This window comes from Cheilinus undulatus, linkage group 7, assembly GCF_018320785.1.
Source record: "Cheilinus undulatus linkage group 7, ASM1832078v1, whole genome shotgun sequence".
Classification (NCBI taxonomy): Eukaryota; Metazoa; Chordata; class Actinopteri; order Labriformes; family Labridae; genus Cheilinus; species Cheilinus undulatus.
In genome coordinates this window covers 19,522,628-19,541,223 of record NC_054871.1, presented here as the reverse complement: position 1 = coordinate 19,541,223, position 18,596 = coordinate 19,522,628, and the positions used below count along the sequence as shown (strand labels likewise).

Sequence of the window (18,596 nt, the reverse complement as noted above, 5' to 3'; positions counted from 1 at the left end):
TCGTGGGTGCAGCTCGCCTTGTGGTGTGCATCGCGAGATTTTGTAGTACCCAGTAAACACCGGTAACCAAGAGAGACAGATGGTGGTTCTGGTAAACAACTTCATTGATAGGAGCCGTTTGTCATGTCTTAAGTACGGCTGCTTCTTCACGCGGTTTAACGATGACTTTTCTTCCTCAAACTTACCATATATATTTTTATGCTTACTTAGAAACACCCCTGGTTGTCTAAATGAATCTGTTTAAGAAGAATGCGTGGAGCTGAAAGTGAAATGCAGACTCGGTTTTTGCAGTGACAGTAAAATGATTTTATGTGTCAGAGAACGAGATGTATTTTTAAAAAGTGTGTGTTTGTCTGTAGTGTGGACCATATATTCAGCGTGCATAGCCTACAATGCTTCATTGACTATAACCAACAACCAAAACATGTTAAATTGCTCTCTGGGTCTAGAATTGTCAGTCTGATTTACTCAGTCGAGCTGTGTTATTCTTGTCAAACACATTATTTTGCCTAAATCACATTTCCAAATCTCAGTTCAGCGGGCTTTGTTTGGCATGTAAAACATCAGTTTGCATTGCCAAAGTAGTTTATAAATTTATATTAATACCCATAACAGAAAAAGAAGTATTGTAATTGGTTTATGAAATAACTGGGTTTAACTTAAAAGTATAGCAAAAAAGAAATTATATTGTGGAATATTTAATTGATTTCAGCTTACAGCTCACAAAAACCTAAAATTCACTATCTCAAAATATTTGGAAAAGTCAAATTTGCAAAGGTTTCCTGAGCCTTTATTCTCTCAGGTTCAGTACAAACAACCACAATCATGGGGAAGACTGCTAACTTGACTTTTGTCCAAAGGACAATCATTGACACTTCCATAAGGAGAGTAAGCCACAGAAGGTTATTGCAGATTCTGTTATTTTGAGGTGGATTTTTGATTTTTGTAAGCCATAAGGCTTCATCAAGATGCCTTAGTATTAATTCTTTCCTTTATTGCTTTGTCTTTTATCTGTCTCTTTTTAATCATCCATCTCTAATGATTCTAATTATTGTTTGAAAGGTGCTGCATGAATAAAGTTTGATTGAACACATGTTATACAAATTACTACAGTACACTTAAACTTGCCTCAAGGCCCTGCCACACCATTTGAAAACCACTGATCTAGAATAAATGGGAGTTTAACTTCTTGAATTATTTCACAGGGGAAAAAAACTTTTTCAGGATATTCCATTTTTTAATACTTCAGTGCTTAAAAAATTATTAGACCACGACCCAAAGTAAGGTTTATGCCACAACTGCCCTAAATTAACAGCATTGGTAAAAATTGGTAAAACCAAAATTTTTTATATGTTTCTGCAATTGTTAATACATCAATATGTAGAAGCTCTTTAACTGAAATGATATTTTTAATGCTAAAATATAATTATTATTGTTATCCATGAATTTTCAAATTTACTGATTTACAAAAGAAACTGAAAAAATAGTAAAGCACATTTTTATTTCTTGATTAATATGTCAAATTATAGTTATTTACTTGCATTCCTGTACAGAAAAATTAGTTTTACTGGTTGAATGTTATGCTTGATTAATTTCTGACTTCTCAGAGAAGCCCAGTGAGCCAGCTCAAATTTGGGTATTAAAAGGTGAATTCAGTTTGAAATTCCTCATTCCTGTTCAAAATGGTAAAACGTGGAGAGCTCACTGAAAATGAAAGAATCCGCATTAAAGCACTTCATGATGCTGGATGGTCTCTGAGACAGGTGGTCTAATAAATTTGTTAAGCACTGTATATGGCTGCTATATAAGGATCTTGATATTGTGGAGAATTCATTGCTTGTTTGAAATTTATGCATCTATGTCTAATCATCTTCATACACAAAGACACAAATAAAAATGCTGACCAGGCCAAGGGGAATTAAACACAAAGACAATTTAATGTAGATAGAATTTATTTCTATGACATGTTTTTCACAACTTTTAAGTTTAAAATTTAAAGCCCCTGTGAGGAACTTTTGCCGTTGGTCAATCTGGGCATCCCCTGACTGTAAAACATACTTTACATTTCCTTTCTCTTTGCTGATATTTTCCTCTACAGTGTCTATAAAAAGGTTTCACCCCCTTGGATGTTTTACCCTTTTGTTGATTTAATAAGTGAATCAGGGTCATTAGAATTTGACTTTTTTGGGGGGAAAAATACAAAAAACTTTCAATGTCAAAGTGAAAACAGATTTCAACAAAGTAATGTCAATCAAACAAAAAATATGCCATGTAAAATAAGTGATTGCATAAATATTCACCTCTTTTAAAGTGACTCATGTAATTGAACAGAGGTCCAGCCAGTTGGTGCTAGTAGTCTCACAATTACTGAAATAGGGATCACCTGAGTGCAGTGAATGTGTCTCAAGTGATTGTAGCATAAAGACACCTGTGTCTGGGAGGTCCAGTCACTGGTTAATCAGTATTCCTGGCTATCGTTACATCATGAAGACTAAAGAACACAACCGAAGCAACCCAGAGAAAAGGTTATTTTAAAGTAAAAATAATATCCATTTCCAAGGCACTGAACATCCCCCAGAGTTCAGTTAAATCCATCATCAAGTAATGGAAGGGATATTGCACATGTGTAAACCTGCCTACATCACGCCATCCTCACAAACTGAGTGACTATGCAAGAAGTAGACTAGTGAGAGAGGCCACCATGACACCTATGACTACTCTGAAGGAGTTACAAGCTTCAGCAGCTGAAGATGGGAGAGACTCTGCATACAACAACTGTCGCCCAGGTTCTTCACCAGTCAAAGGTTTATGGGAGAGTGGCAAAGACAAAGCCACTATTGAGGAAAACTCATCAAATCTCAACTCAAGTTTGCATAAAGGCATGTGGGAGATTCTATGGTCAAGTGGAAGAAAGTTCTTTGGTTTGTTGAAACCAAAATGGTGCTTTTTGGCCATCAGCCAAGACACTATGTTTGGTGGACACCAAAACACTGCCCTTTAGCACAAACACACCATCCCCACTATAAATCACAGTGGGGGCAGCATCATGCTGTGGGGATGCTTCTCAGCAGCTGGCCCTTGTGAAGGCTTGTGAAGATAGCAGGTAAAATGAATGCAGCAGACCATAGGAGAATCCTGGAGGACAATCTTAAACTGTCTGCAAGAGAACTACGGCTTGGGAGAAGATTTATTTTCCACAGAGACAATGACCCAAATCATACAGCGAACGCTACACAGAAAGGGTTTTAAGACAAGGTGAATTTTCTGGAGTGGCCAAGTCAAAGTCCAAAGCAGCATGGAAACGGCCATTCATGCCTGATCCTCATGTAGCTTAACAGAGCTTGAGCAGTTTTGCGAAGACGACTGGAGTAATATTGCAGCGCCCTGATGTGAAAGCCTGATTGAGACCTATCCACGCAGACTCAGTGCTGAGATTGCAGCCAAAGGAACATCTACAAAATACTGACTTCAAGAAGGTGCATTTTTATGCTGTCACTCATTATATAGTTCATGTTATTATTAAACTGACATTATTTTGGAGAGATCTGTTTTCACTTCGGCATTAAAGAGGTTAGTTGTAATTTTTTTGTCAAAAAAGTCCAATTATATTGACCATGATTGATTTATGAAATCATTTAAGGGGAAAAACATCCATGTGGGATGAAAACTATCGGCACTGTACATGTTAAAGTCATGTTTTTAACAAAAAATATCACCCTGCTTTCTTTAAACACTCAATTAATTACTCATAAAGAAATTATACAAGGGAAAATGTCAGTAGTTAAAAATATCTTCACATAAGTCATGCTGATTGTCTTCTCAATTCAGTCCAGTCTGGTTTATAACCAACTAAAAACTCCTCACAGGAGCTTTGAATCTACAGTTTAAGGCTTAAATGGGTAAAATCATATAAAATACTACATTTGTTTGCCTGGGAATCCTACATTAAGCCATAGTCTACTCTCTGACTTGATTTGGATCTCTGGGATGAGTTCAAAGGAGGCTTTATGGTCCAATGTGTGTCTGTTTATCATTCCCTAAGCTAACAGTGAAATTGTAGGAAATGATTGAGTAAATGTTCTCCCTTTCCTCTATAATCCCTTTACTAAGGCACTTCCTGTCTCACTGGAGCTGCTCAGTATGAGACAGTTACTGTAATTCCCAGGAGTGAATATGTGTAACAGTGACTAAATGTAGCGATAAAGTACTAAAAACAAGTATGCATGTTAGAAAAAAATCCTTCCATGCATTAAAAGGAGGCTGCGGACTAAGAATAAGAGGTCTGAGTGTGGCCTAGGAGCTGTATGGGGTCTCTGGTGTGGTGGGTGCAGGACAGAGCTGCCTGGCTGGGACTGAACAGCACTCCGAGCTCAGGGAGGATGACAGGAAGTGGACACGACAGGCCAAGTCGTCCAGGAAATCTTTTTGTAGTTTTGTTATTGCTTGAGAGAGCACAGTGGGCAGGGAGTGCACACCGAGAAGGATGGAATCAAGTTTGTCTTCCAGAGCTACCATCTTCCGGTCCAGCTCCTCGCTCCTGTGCTGCAGCTCCGACACGAGATCGTACATCATGTTCTGAGTCTGGGACAGAACGACAAGGAGATCAGCTCAGGGTAATCAGTGGAGACTGGATATTGCTATAATGAAAAATGAATAAATGCCTGTAAAATTTTGATCACCCATCTTCTATTTTATTGTTATTTTGCTGAATTCATATTGTTCTGCATTAGTTTGTAAATCATTTCTAACATTTACCATTTATTTCAATCACTGTCCTGCTTCATAAAAAAGCACTTGAATTGACATTTTAATTTGTCTTGTATCAGCATGTATCAGCTCTGACTGTCTTACTGATTGAGTAATCAATTAATTAAATTAATAATCAATTTTTGCAGAAACAGAATTCGGCACTATTCACCCCATTTTGCCACTTAAATCCCTTTTCACACATTTTCTGCCAGTTTATGCCAACTTTAACCACAACTACCAAGTATTTTTCCTTTTTTGCAACCTTATATTATTTCTGTTCCTTGTAACCCCCTTTCACAGATTTTTCCTGCCTTTTTTTTTTGCTAATTTGAACCAATTTTGCCACCATCTGCTTATTATTGCCTCTGTAAACCCATTTTTGCGAAGATTTACCAGTTTTCACCCCTTTTTATGCCCATTGATGCCAATTTCTAACCCCAGTTGGCTTTTCTTTATTCCCTGTTTTGCACATTTTCATCAATTTTTGCTACTTCTAACCCCTCTTCACCACATTTTTCTGATTCTTTTTGCCACTTTAAACTGCCACTTTTTATTTTAGCCCCTTTTGACATTTTCACCATATTTTCTGTCGGTTTATGCCAATTTGAACTGCGATTGGCCATTCTTTATTCCTTTCTCGCAACTTTAAATTCATTTTGTCACTTGTAACCCCCTATTACCGATTTTTTTTTTTTTTTGCCCCTTTTGACCCATTTTTGCAAGTTTTTAATCCCATTTCACCACCCTTTTGCCCATTGTTGCCAATTTAAAATAATTTTATCACAAAATTCAAATCAAGCCCCCCCAAGGATACAAATAGATTTCCCAAATTCACATTAAAAATACCATAAATTTATTTTTATCATAAGGAAATAAAGTAATAACATAGAAATAAGCAGTTCTCATCTGACAACTTTTTTATCTTTGTCATTTTATAGGTCAAAAACCGCTACCATACTAACCTTAGCGAGGTCAGAGATTGTATTTGCCTGATCAGTCAGTTTCCTCTGCTCCATTTTGACGGCTCGCAGCCTAAAATTGAAAAGCAGAAGTCCTTTTGGTTCAGTGTGAAAATCAATAGTAACTGAAGACACGGAGTACATGACATAGCCAACACATGACACAGTGTAATGTGAATGATTTCACTCCAGTCAACATCTTTGTACCCACTGGTGGATGGCTTGAAGGAATTTCCGTTGATGGTGGCGAACTCTGGCACGGTCGATCTTTTTCACCAGCTTGGTGTTTTTATAGATGAGCCACGTCTCCCTCAGCACATTGGCTGCTGTGTTTTTGATCTGTGAAAGACAGAATATTATGCAGATGAAACAGAAAAACAGCAACGTTGGATGCAAAACATTGAACAGCACTCCCTGCCCACTGCGCTGTTCAATGTTTTGCATCCACAGGGCATTATTTTTTGACAATGTTTCCACTTTCATTTTGATAAGACATGGTAAAAAATCATGACAAACAGACTGGAAGCTTACAATGACTTTTTAACTTGAAATGATGTAAATGACTGAGTGTTCTGAGACCTTTTTGTAGAGCTGAGTATCCATCATGAAGTTATGGACGTGCTTCTCGGCTCTGGTGAGTTCTGACTTTCTTGCAACGACAGCAACCACTAAAGCCGTACAGCCCGCTCCCTATGGAGGAGTGCAGTGGTTACTTACACAGTGGCATATACAGTATAATACTTTTATCTTTGTAGGCAGGACTTTTTAAAGTTGCCTTTAAATGATGGCTTACAAGTAAGAGTGATATGTGGCACTATTAAGGAAATTTTCGGGTCACAGTTGGAGGGCAATTCATTTAACTTATCACCAACCAACAGGCAAACATGTGTAACGGAAAGGTATACAGTGTCTATACAAAATATTCATCCTCTGGATGTTTTACCCTTTCACTGGTTTTAGAAAAGCATGGTCAATATAATTTGGCTTTTTTACCAAAACAGATTTTGAAACTTTAAAAAAAATCTGCCTCGTCAGAACATTCACCTTGTTATATTTAAACCATTCCTGTGCAGCCTTCGCTGTATGCTTCTAGTTATTGTCTTCTTCTCCAAAGCCACAGTTCTCTTGCAGACTGAATAATATTATCCTCAAGGACTGTCCTATATTTTCGTTCATTCTACCCTCTACCTTAACAAGCCATCCTGGGCCAACTGCCAAGGAGCATCCCCACAGCATGATGCTGCCACCACAGTGCTTCCCAGTGAGGATGGTGTGCTTGTGGTGATGCACAGTGTTTGGTGTCCACCAAACATAGTGTCTTGTCTGATGGCCTTAAAGCAGCATTTTGGTCTCATCAGACCAATGAACGTTCTTCCACTTGGCCATGGAGTCTCCCACATGTCCTTTGGTTAACTCTTGATGAGATTTAATGAGTTTTCTTCAAAGGTGTCTTTCCCACTCTCCCATAAGTGAAGAAGAGTGAGCAGAGTGTTCTTTTGTCTGCATGGTGTAATGGTAGCCAAGAATACTGATTAATCTGTAAATGGGCCTTCCAGACACAGGTGTCTTCATAATACAGTCAGCTGACACACATTCACTGCACTCAGGTGATCCCTATTTCAATAATTGTGAGACTATTAGCACCAACTGGCAGGAACTCTGTTGAATGAGGTCACTCGCTTTAACGGTGGTAAATATTTATGCATTCATTTATGTTACAGTATATGTTTTATTTTGTTGAAATCTGTTTTCACTTTGAAATTAAGGAGAGTTTTTGGGTCAAAGAAGGCAAATTACACTGGCCCTGATTGATTTATAAAATCAATAAAAAAATAAAACATCCAAGGGGTTGAATACTTTTTATAGGCATTGAATATTATGACAAGACATTATATGTTGCCTTAACTTGTACTGTGTCTTTAGAAATCTTACCATAATTCCTGTCAGCAGGCAAACCCCCTTCCCACAGTAGGTATGAGGCACCATGTCGCCATAGCCGATGGATAGAAAAGTGATGGAGATCAGCCACATTGCTCCAAGAAAGGTACTTGTCACCTCCTGTGCATCATGATACCTGTTGAAACACAACATTTGACTGTACCAGTCATTCATGCAGGTCCTTAACACCTATGTTTAGTCCATAAGAAGGTTGGTAGGTTAAGGTGTGACCAGTTAAAGCCCTTGCCAGTACTCCAGAAAGAAGCAGTCATTGGCTGTGGAGCAGAAAGATCCTGTCTGGGCTCCCAAGTGACCAGCTACCCGAAAAGCATGCCCCCAGGTCTGATAGCCTGTGGTGGGCTGACCTGGTGAAGGCCAAAACACCCAATGATGACAAGGTACACAACTGAAGATATGTCAAACTGGTGGAAAATCTAGTGGTGACAACAATGGAGCAACCAAATTGTAAGGCTGTGATTTCAGGGATTGTAACACCTAGTCCTACTACTGAAATCTATGTTAATCAGAGAGTCAACAAAGTGTCAGTTATCATACTCCAATTTTGATTGTTGCTATCCCAATACAGAACATGACATGTGAATTGTGACACACATCATATCTTGAGGTCCTTGCCATTAATGAGAGTTTAAGTTATTCAGAATCTGGTACCTCTCACAAACACGCACGGTCCATGCTGCAATGATCCAACAGGTAACGCTGAAGACCAGCAGGACCGTCCCGGGGCAGATGGTCATCAGAGTCTTCATAACAAAACGAGTGTCGAAGCTGATCTTGTTGAGAGCTCCGATGCTACGGGAGGAGGCATCTGTGAACAGCTTACTGTGAAGCAGCATGACCCGGCCAATCAAGTAGAGGCGCAAGAACATGGGCACAGAGAGGATGATGTCAACGTCAGCATCCTTCACTGATGCTGTGTAGCTGAAGGCCAACCGAGCAGTCCATGTGAAGACATACTGGCCCGGGATTGGGTGGATAGCGCAGATAAAGAGCTCCAACACAACAAACAGAACACGTTCCAGTGTCATAGCTATCCTCCAATCGTCTGCTCCGTTGTCCACCATGAAGAGCTGCAGAAAGGAGGGAAGATGGGATAAGCTTCACCATGAGAATCAAGAACATCAGTGTACAAGGAGATTTTTTATTTCTACCACATACTTGGATTTCCCTCGCATGGTACAACACAATGAGTCCAAGAAGAATAACCGTAGAGAGGCTGATCAGGCCTTTCAGTACGTAGGAATAAATGGATTCCTGTAAATATTAGGATAGCATGAGCGGTGTAGCTCATTGTAAAGTAACCAAAGCAAGTTGTATGGGAGAAAGACCGTACCTTACTGTAAAATCCTCTTGAAAGCTCAGTCTCAATCACCATAACAATTATACCAAACATCCCGCAGACCAACGCGTAGTCGCTCAGCTGTTTGCGCTTCCCGAAGAGAGCTCTCCTCTGGCCCAGCCTGTAGCTTATGTCCTTGGTCTTCTTCTGTGGTACGTTGCCTTCTTCCCTGGTGGGGTTTTCACTGTTGGCCTTACTGGAATCTTCTCTGATGACTTTGGAGAAGGCGTCCTCCAGGATGCTGTTGTGAAGAAGCTGAAAAGGCTGCTGACCAGAGTGCAGCTCTGAAAAACTGGACCTTAGAGTGCCATGGCTGCTCAGCGGATGCACCGCGTCTCCGTTGACTATGTCGCTGGTTTCGAAGGTGTCAGAGGGTGGAGGACTGTGTTTAGGGAGGGATGGTTTTGAACCTCTGGGGTACCGAGAGGTCATCTGTCAAAAAAAAAAAAAAAAAAAAAAGACACTCAGAATGGGTCAGTAACGAATCAGTAAAATTATAGTATTTAAAATAGAAAAACACTAAAAACAACTGCAAATACTGTTCCTTTACAACTAGGAAGTGCACTTAAAGATCCAGAGGAACTTTCAGTTTGTCAATTTCAGAGCCCAAACTTTTATGTGTCAAAAAAAATCACTTCCTACATTTTGGAACTGTGGGATGTTTTATTCACAGTGAATCTTTGCTCTTAATAGCCCAACCAAACCTGTGTACATCCAAAAAAAACCTCTCTAATACTCTCCGCTGCGGCAGCTTTAACAGGCATTAAAAACATACAGTATTTTTGTATGTAGCTCAAAAAGAGACATTACTATTGAATTAAGTCTGTTTCATGACCAGCTAAAAAATCCCTATAGGAGCTTTGACAACCCGGTAGTTCAGGGGGTTCAGTCGGCTCAAAAAATTTATCATAGGACCCGTTGTGCCACTGGGCCGGAGAGGTGGGGAGGGGCAACCAGAGTCAAGCTAGCCACATGTCGACATACCTATGTGCCCCTCAGCAGCTGGGGTCAAGCTTGGTGGCATCTCTTTTGTTGGTACCTTTTCACCCTGGCAATAGCCCTAGAGACCGCCGGCAGTCTTCAGGCCCTTAGGACATCCACAGCACAACTGTGGCTTGTGGCAACCTTACTACCCGTCTGAGCAGTAGGCCATGCTTTTCACTACATCTACCTCCCACTTTGCCCTAAAGGGTTGAACTCAGTTATTTTTTCAACAGATTATTTTCCCATGTCCCTGGTAGTACGCAAGGACATCCAGAGCACGATCTGGGTTGTGTCAGTCCTACCTCTTGTCGAGATGTACCCTAAGGCAGCTTACAACATCTGCGCCTTACTTCAGCCTCAATTTTTGGCCCAAACATGCCTAAAAGTTCTGTACAGTGCTGTATATACGTACATATTTAACTATTTTTCTCTAAACACGGAATTTATCTTTGAATCAGATGATATTTATGTACCTGACTTGGTTGCTGTCTAGCATTCTTCTCCACTAAATCCTGGTTCTCCAGTGAACTAAGATGGCTGGCGGAGAAAGAATGCACACTTTTGTTACTAGCCGGAGTGGACGACCTCTTTATCCGCGGAGAGCTAGTCAGAGGGTGGTAAGGGAGATGACGGCACTTCAGGACGTTGGAGGGATCTCCTGAAGACTTGCAGGTTTGATCACCGCTTGTGGAGCAGTGGGAATCCTGCGTCTGGCACTGCTGAACTAACAACGGCTCCTGACCAAAAATCTCCCTCCAGTTGAGTTCAGCAGATTGAGGATGCTGGAGGAGTTTTGGATTCGCCTCAGCACTTATGGTGTTCAAAGGGATGTTGAATAAATTTGGATGCACTGCTTGGCTGCTGTCTGTAAGTTTTAGATGATTGCAAGGCTGTTGCTGGAGTAAATCTCTAGGACCTTCTTGGTCACTGCACTGGAGCATGAAATTATCCAGTGGATGGTTTGTTGCAGGTTTCAAAAGATTCTGTTGGTTTGTTTGCTGTGGTAGAACCTGGCAAGAGGTTGGATTTGGAGTGCTTTGAGAGAAAGGTTGAGTTAGTGGGTAAGATGTAAGGCCTCTCTTGTTTGAAACTCTGGAGAAGGAGTCTTGGATTGAACCCTGATGAAAAGTGGAACCCTCTAAGTGTTTGTGTGCACCGGAGCAAGAACAACCACATCTGTCATTGTGGTTTGGATGTACCACACTGGTCCCCGCTCTCTCTACTGATGTCGAACCATGTCCTGCACTGCTAACCTGGCCACAAAGAAGCAGCCAGTCCTGATCAGTCAGCTGGGATAAGGTGAGGTTAGAAGTCTTTAGTGGAGACATCTTGGCTGAAACCCTCGTTGGACTGATTCCATTGGACCTTTCATGGGGTGACGATGAAACACAGTATTGACTGGCCTCCTGTGGGGAAGAGGATGAGTCCAAAGAGGCACCTGAGTACCGGTCATGCAGCCCCTCTGGAGTCTTTGTTGGAGGTGATGGACCTCCTGCTGTACAGTGCTCATGGTCTCCCTCATGGAAGACTTCACCGGTTGAGTCGAGACGCCGCGTGGCATTGGTGGGTTTAACAAGGATCAACCTCATGGCATCACCACAGAGCTGAAATAAAATAATACACATACTGATAAAAAAAATTTGGATTTCCCCCATGGGATTAGAGGGAGGAAAGAGAAGGATAATGCGCTACCTCAAAACTGAACAATATTTGAATGCAGAATTTTGAATTATAAAAACATGAACACAGCATCCATCAATGACTGATTTACCTTTTCTGCCACACAAATTAACCTTAGGGCTGAAGAGGGAATCTGAAAGAAGCCCTGATCAAATATTTCCAAGGTTTTTTTAACCTAAGAGAAGAGCAAAAGCAGCTTTTATTCACAGACACTAGACTTTCATGATCTATCTTTATTAGTGGAATATTTAGAAGAATTTCAGATTTTACCACATTTTTAGCTCCATAATTGGCCTGTGCTTGTTGTCAAATTTTGGAAAAGTTTTACAGTGCCTATAAAAGGTATTCACCCCCTTTGATCTTTGCACTTATTGATTTTATAGATCAATCATGGTCAATGTAATTCTGCATTTTTGACAAAAAAAAAAGTAAAAATAATTGATTGCAGTGGATCACCTGAATGCAGTGAATGTGTCTCAGGTGATTGTAGTTGAAAGACACCTGTATCTTGAAGGTCCAGTCACTGGTTAATTAGTATTCATGGCTACCATTACACCATGAAGACTAAAGAACACTCCAAGCAACTCAGAGAAAATGCAAAAAGTCGGGATGGATACAGGCGCTGTAAATAGTGCCAGTCTAACCTACCAGTCATGCAGTTTTATTTAAGAATGTAAATTCAGAGGTAAATCTTCACTGTAGTAACAAAAGCAACAATTTTCTTAACCTCAAACTGTGTGTTCAGCTGGTAATGAATATTAAGCAGTCTGTCAAGATCAGATGTGACCCCCCCCACCAATGTTTTTCTACTCTAAGTGGAAATCACAGGATAACTTAACAGATCAGTTCCACTCATTTTGTCACTTTCAATCAATAAAAAAGTCCTGATTCATCATTTGAAGTTTAATTGTGCTGAGGTTTACTGTCTTTGAATTAATAAGGTAAATGGCATCTCATGTTAGCAAGAATCTACTTCTGTCATTAAAAACAAACTAAAGGCTCATGACCTTGAAAGTCTAGATAGTTATCCTTTTACCACTCAACCACAAAATTCACATTTTATGATTGTCTTTTTAAAATAAACATTTCTTCCTACCAATATAAACATCCTGAGAGTTTAATTTGTGAAGAACAAATATAACAGTTAAGAAGTGTGTATTTCCTTATTATTCCCTTTGTCACTTATTCTTTTAATCCTTGAACTGTAATTTAAAGAACTCATAATCCTAACATTTCAATCAATTCAATTCAAACGTGTTGTCCTTACCTTCTTCTCCCATGTGTTCTGTTCTCCAAACTTAAAGAAGCAGGTCACCCGTAAAATGTTCACTGTGTGAGAGGACGGAGAGACGCTCTAGTGGGTGCTGGACAGCAGTTTGCCTCCTCACTACAAACACTTGATAAAGGAGCTTTGGAGACGCTTTCCTTTGAAAGTAATGATTAGAATTCAACATGAAGACAAGAAAAGGGCAGCCGCAGCTGGCCTGTTAAAAGGTTGCCATGCAAATGCTCAGAGAGTGAGTGGGAGGGCGCAGCCACAGGTTAGCATGTAGAAAAACAAAACAAAACAAAAAAACCTTTTCATATCAGACTGGTGCTTTTAGGTGGGACATCACATGCAGATGCTCAAAGAAGTCCCGATGAAATGGGGGTGCACTGATTGGGTTGCTAGGGTAAAGGAAAGGAAGTGGTCCTTTTAAATGCATAAAGGAAAATAAAAGGTCAGTTGAACTTGTCATTGATGCTTTGTTGTTCAAAGGCCTTCTCAGTCTCTTATCTCCCCCGCCACAAGAGCCAGGAAAGACAAAGGCGGCCATTTTTAAACGTAGCTTTGAATCAATCAGACCTCTGAGCGCAACTAGTCAGACACATGTATCCTTCTGAACATAAAAAAACAGCAAAATAAACTTTGATGATTCTCTAAAAGAGAATTTTAAAACTCCCTGGCATGACGAGTTAAAATACCAAGAAAAAACCATGTAACTATCTCACTGTGATGAAAAGTTTGTTTTATTTTTTGATGTTTATCTACAGATTCTTTTTACTCTCTTTTAAAACTGACACATACAACTGTGCACAAATTTATTTTTATTGGACAACTTCTGCACTTAAAAACACTTCTGCTTTATATGTTGTATGCAATTCTTGTTCATACTGATATATAAAAAAACGTAATATTTTGGTTAAAAAAGGACAATATTCAGCGAGTACATATCCAGTTTAAACCTTTTAAAGCTCCTGTGGGGAATTTTTGTTTCTTATGATTTTAGCGTCCCCCCATGGACAAGAGAGTAACCTCTCTGCTGATTTTGTTCCTTTACATCAGGGGGTTTCAGCTGATGGGTAGGGACCCAAAAGTAAGAAGCCCAAAGTGAATATACATATTTATATTTTTTTTTTCTTATGATTAAGAGTAAATCTAAATATCTCTCAAGGTTTTCTATGGTGGCCCCTTATTTTAGTGAGCCCTAATTACCTAGTATTTTTATAGGAATAATCGTATACTCTCTTAATTTCTCAGGAATAAGATGGTAATTATCTTGCAATAAGTTTGCATTTTACCAAGTAATAATTCTGTAGTATTGAGGAAGTATTTATCTTGTTATGAATTAATTATCAATTAATTGCTTGTAATATTGTGGCAATTCTATGATAAATGCGTGGTATTTTACCCTAACCCTGTAACCTAATCCTAACCCTGATAATATTATGGCACTTCTCCAGTAATTAGGTTATACTTTACCAAGTTCTTCCTGAATGATTTTCAAATAGTTTTAAGGGTTTTTTAGGGGGTTAGTGGTAAAATACCACTTATTACCACAATATTACAAGGAATTACTTTAAAATTGGTACATTATTACTGGGTAAATACTTCCTTAATACTAACAAGTTATTACTTGGTAAAATGTTAATTTATTAAAAGGTAATGACCACCTTATTCTTAATTAGTTACCAGATGATTACCACTTACTACTATTAACTAGTAATGATGTGTTTATTATCAAGTAATTCTTTGTAATATTGTGGCAATTGTCTGATAATTAAGTGGTATTTTACCCTAACCCTCTCATCTAATCCTAACCTTGATAATATTATGGCAGTTCTCTGGTAATTAGGTTTTACTTTACAAGTATTTCTTAAGAAATAAGGTAATAATTTTCTAAATAGTTTGCTTCATAATTCTCAGGTAATTTCTTCATTTTTGCCCACTAAATTTAAGTGAGTTACATTATCACAAGGTAAATACTAACTATTGCTGAGTTTCTTGGTAAAATACCAACTTATCAGAAGATAATCACCACCTTATTCTTGACAAATTACTCTGTAATTACTGCGTATTACTATAGAATTTCTGGGTAATTGGGGCTCACTAAAAAAGATTGCTACCTTTTCTATTAATGTATGTCTTTTTCAAAGCTGGCTTTTCCAAGATAAGAGGAAATCTGACTAGAAATGACCAAATTTCAACAAATGTCTTAGGAAAATGGAGAAAAATTAGATATATGCATATATATCCTTAAATTTGCTCTTATGTTTTGTTCCACTTGGAGTCCAAACTGCAAAAATGTTTCAATGAATAAATTTGAGTAGAAAACTTTGGCTTGCAATTTCTCTTAAGGAGGGGGTGTGGGTCCTGATGCCCGGCCAGTTGAGAACATCTGCTTTACACATTGTTGTTTTGTTTTTTTTTAATCACAAATAATCTCTTCATACTTTCTTATAATAGTGAAAATTTTCTCACTGTTAAGATATTACACAAGTATGGTGAAAGTATAGGTTCCTTTGACCCCTTCCTGGAGTAGCTTTTACAAACACTTAAAATAACTTTATTTAAAAAAAAAATCAATGACAGTCTGATTTGCTTCTTAATGCCATAATGATGCAGTTTAATCAACTTATATTTCCTTACAGGAGCTTTAAATGACTCTGCCCTTCTTTGCTGGGGAGCCCGTCTGTGTCCTTACAAATTACCTCCTCATATTTCGGTTACAGGGTTTCTCTTGCTGGGTATTATGTTAATTGAACTTATGCTGCTAACCCTCAATTTTTATGGCTTCTTTTGGTCCCTCCATCTGGCATCAGACAAAAAGCCTACAGCCTGCTGCCTCAGCAGCTCAGTATATTTGAATGTTGCTGCGCTGGAGAAAACCTTTGTGCCTGGCTGCAGCACTGGGTACTGTTGCTGGACGAATAAATGACTGCCAAACTAATTCAAACACTCCTTCCATGGCTGAGAGAAATCAAAATCGGACTAAATAGTAGCACAGGTTTTAGGATACAAGAGATAAAGTGAGAAGCTAGAGACCAATTTTGAGGTTGGAAGAGACAATTTAAGTTGTGTAAGCTGAATTAAAACCAAATAATGTCATATAACTCAGTTCCTTATTTATGTGACTGTTTAAGATGTTTGACTACTAGCAAAATAAACATCTTATCCATGCACATGAAAGAAAGGTTGTCAAAATATTCAAAACCCTCATACTTTTTACCAAATGCTCTTACATGAACCTATCTGTTATTTCAATGCTCAGTGGTAGGGGTCAACCGATTATCAGTTAGACTGATTATTGAGACCGATATTTGGCATTTGACCGATTATAAGTGTTGCTGTCTTATTGATAGTTAATTAGTCTAAAGTTGCACTACTTGAAAAGTATGTCTTCTACTCTGACTTTATTTACACTCTCCACAGTCACACTAAAAGTTTTTTATACAATACAATCTGATTGGCTAGATGTACAAAGAGCACTTCAGCCTGGGTACCACTGACACAGAGAGTATTTGGCATCACTTCCCGTTTTCCTGCTTTGACTGTGTAGCTTTGCACCATTTCTCATGCTGACAGAGCTAGAGCTAAATTATTTGTTTTCCTTCATTTTTTTGATCATGCAATTCAAATGTTGCCACATTAAGTACATTTTGTACATAATAAATGCATATCAGTTCCAAATACTGTTTATTATTCTCATGAACTATTAATCACTGGTATCGGCCAATGAAAAACTGGTGTCGTTCTACCCCTACTCAGTGGTACTGAAAAGTGCAGAAACATTTTTAAAAACTATTTTTTATGAGACAGGTGCTTAGAAGAGAACTTAATCCATCAAATATTGAAGACAAACTCCTGCACACTGTTTTATTTTCACAAACACTATCAAGAATAGCAATCCTGTTCAGAGAAGCTGCTAATGCTTTGTTCAATTTAGACAATGGGTGAGATTTTGCTTTAACTTTTGATCATTACAAAAAAAAAATTACCCTATGTATCTGCCAAGCCTTCTATTTTTTCTTGGCGAGGTATCAAAACAGTCATCAGCTCCATTAGTTTTTAGCGTCACATCAGTATTAAATTATAGTATTATGACATCTCTGTACAAAAGCATGAGCCAGCAGATTAGAGATGGACTACCATCACTCACAGCTTTTGGATCAAAACCCGGTCTCCTGTTTTTAGAAGTCAACATCAGCTTCAACTTTACATACCAGAGAAATTAAGAAGTAACCTTGCAAAGCAGATGACTTTGCCTGACTCCATGTCTCTCATTGGGCAAATCCATCGAGAAAAGCTCCAATCTACAATGTCTGTGCCGAACTGAACACTGTTAAGACCTATCAGCATCCTTTAAGGAGAACGACACGGTAGCTATGGGCGGGGTTTAGTTATTCTAGCCATTTGGATTGGCTGCCTCCACTGCAGTGATTGTCTCGGATGTGGCTACGACATGGCAGCAGTTTTATCAGAATTGGATCATGTTTCTGTATGAAATAAAGTGTTAAAAGCTCATCATGACAGAAAAGATTGTTTTTGCTCTTCTCCCAGCCTATTTGGCATGGGTCTGCAATCGTTACTGATGGGTTCTGCAGATGTTTACAGTGGCTGCTGCTGCTGTAGCTATTAGCTTGGATACAGCTGTAGGAGATTGGCAGTTTAATTTGAGTTAAACTGACCACATTTTCAGTTAAAACAAGTACTACGAGTGACAGCGAAAGCTTGCCTTGGCAGACAAGATGTTTTTGCACATCTCCTGAGAAGCCTTGGCATACTTTTATTTATGGAGGAGCTCCGCCATTCACAACTACAGCAGCAGGAGCCTTAAGAGCTGCGCATGTGTACAACCTCGTTTTGTCTTGTCACTCTAATTGGCCCATCATGAATGTGACGGACAGTTTGTCCAGTCACCGTCAGAGAATTTTTTGGAAAGTCCTGCCCTTCCCAAACGCTGTGGGAGTTTTCCCAGATGGATGTGAAATATATCCATGCAGTAGACACGTGAAACAGTCTATCTGGTGTGTCAGGTTAATTGTGAAGATGTCAGAGCCTTAAAGTAAAGGCTGACTAAAAAACAAATGATGTTTAAAAAAAGGTGGTAGGCAGCTTTAGTGGCACTTTAAATTCTGGAGATGCCCGAAAAGGGGGTGGACACATTATAATTGTTAGAATGAAGAAGGTTGTTCAATAAACCCGATGGAGGCTTTACACTGATGATTTTTCTGTCTTACAAAATATAATAGATCATCTATTGGTTTGTAAAAAAGCAATTCTTGGCTAATTCTTATGTAAAGCACTCATAAGGCTGAATGAGCATTTGAACAAATCAGAATCACAATGATTCTTTAGCCTCTTTCTCCTTGTAGACAAAAACACAAAGCTGACAGCCAGGAATAACAATGTAATCATGTTCAAATTTTACATTTGCTTCACTCGAAACAAAGACTCTTTTTAGAGAATTTCTGTAGTCTTGGTCACTTACTAAAGAAACTAAAAGGACAGGAAGAAATCCTGCAGCTATTTCAAATTCACCTGTTATAATTTTTCACCAAAAGCATAAATCTAGCAGCTGTAAGCAAACGAGGTAAAACTTCAGTGTGTGACTTGGTGTGTGTTCCTCCTGTCCTGACACCAGAATTGTGAGTCTGGCACTCAAAAG

General features: G+C 38.9%; 1 protein-coding gene across 3 annotated transcripts; it reads right to left on the bottom strand.

Annotated features, from left to right (window-relative positions):
- Positions 1-2,746: 2,746 nt before the first annotated feature.
- On the bottom strand, positions 2,747-18,467 carry kcnn1b (potassium intermediate/small conductance calcium-activated channel, subfamily N, member 1b). 3 transcript variants are annotated; one of them, XM_041791258.1, is made up of 11 exons: positions 12,935-18,467; positions 11,759-11,842; positions 10,461-11,591; positions 8,998-9,435; positions 8,823-8,918; positions 8,316-8,734; positions 7,641-7,782; positions 6,288-6,398; positions 5,920-6,047; positions 5,712-5,781; positions 2,747-4,581 (listed from the first exon to the last, which is right to left on the bottom strand). In XM_041791258.1, the coding sequence occupies exons 3-11, from the start codon at positions 11,574-11,576 to the stop codon at positions 4,294-4,296; spliced, it is 2,808 nt and encodes a 935-aa protein (XP_041647192.1). In that variant the 5' UTR covers positions 11,577-11,591; positions 11,759-11,842; positions 12,935-18,467; the 3' UTR covers positions 2,747-4,293. The 3 variants fall into 3 exon arrangements, with proteins under 3 accessions (XP_041647192.1, XP_041647191.1, XP_041647193.1); XM_041791257.1 differs by lacking the exons at positions 11,759-11,842; positions 12,935-18,467 and having other exon boundaries at positions 10,461-11,711; XM_041791259.1 differs by lacking the exons at positions 11,759-11,842; positions 12,935-18,467 and having other exon boundaries at positions 11,241-11,711.
- Positions 18,468-18,596: the final 129 nt, after the last annotated feature.

Bases quoted from the DNA above. Each gene is read 5' to 3' on its own strand.
- kcnn1b (XM_041791257.1), bottom strand. From the start codon at position 11,642: ATGGGGGAAATCCAAATTTTTTTTATCAGTATGTGTATTATTTTATTT. The intron at 8,919-8,997 runs GTACGGTCTTTC...TAATATTTACAG, and splicing joins CAAGAGGATTTTACAGTAAG to GAATCCATTTATTCCTACGT. The intron at 6,399-7,640 runs GTAAGATTTCTA...ACTCCTCCATAG, and splicing joins GCCTGCTGACAGGAATTATG to GGAGCGGGCTGTACGGCTTT.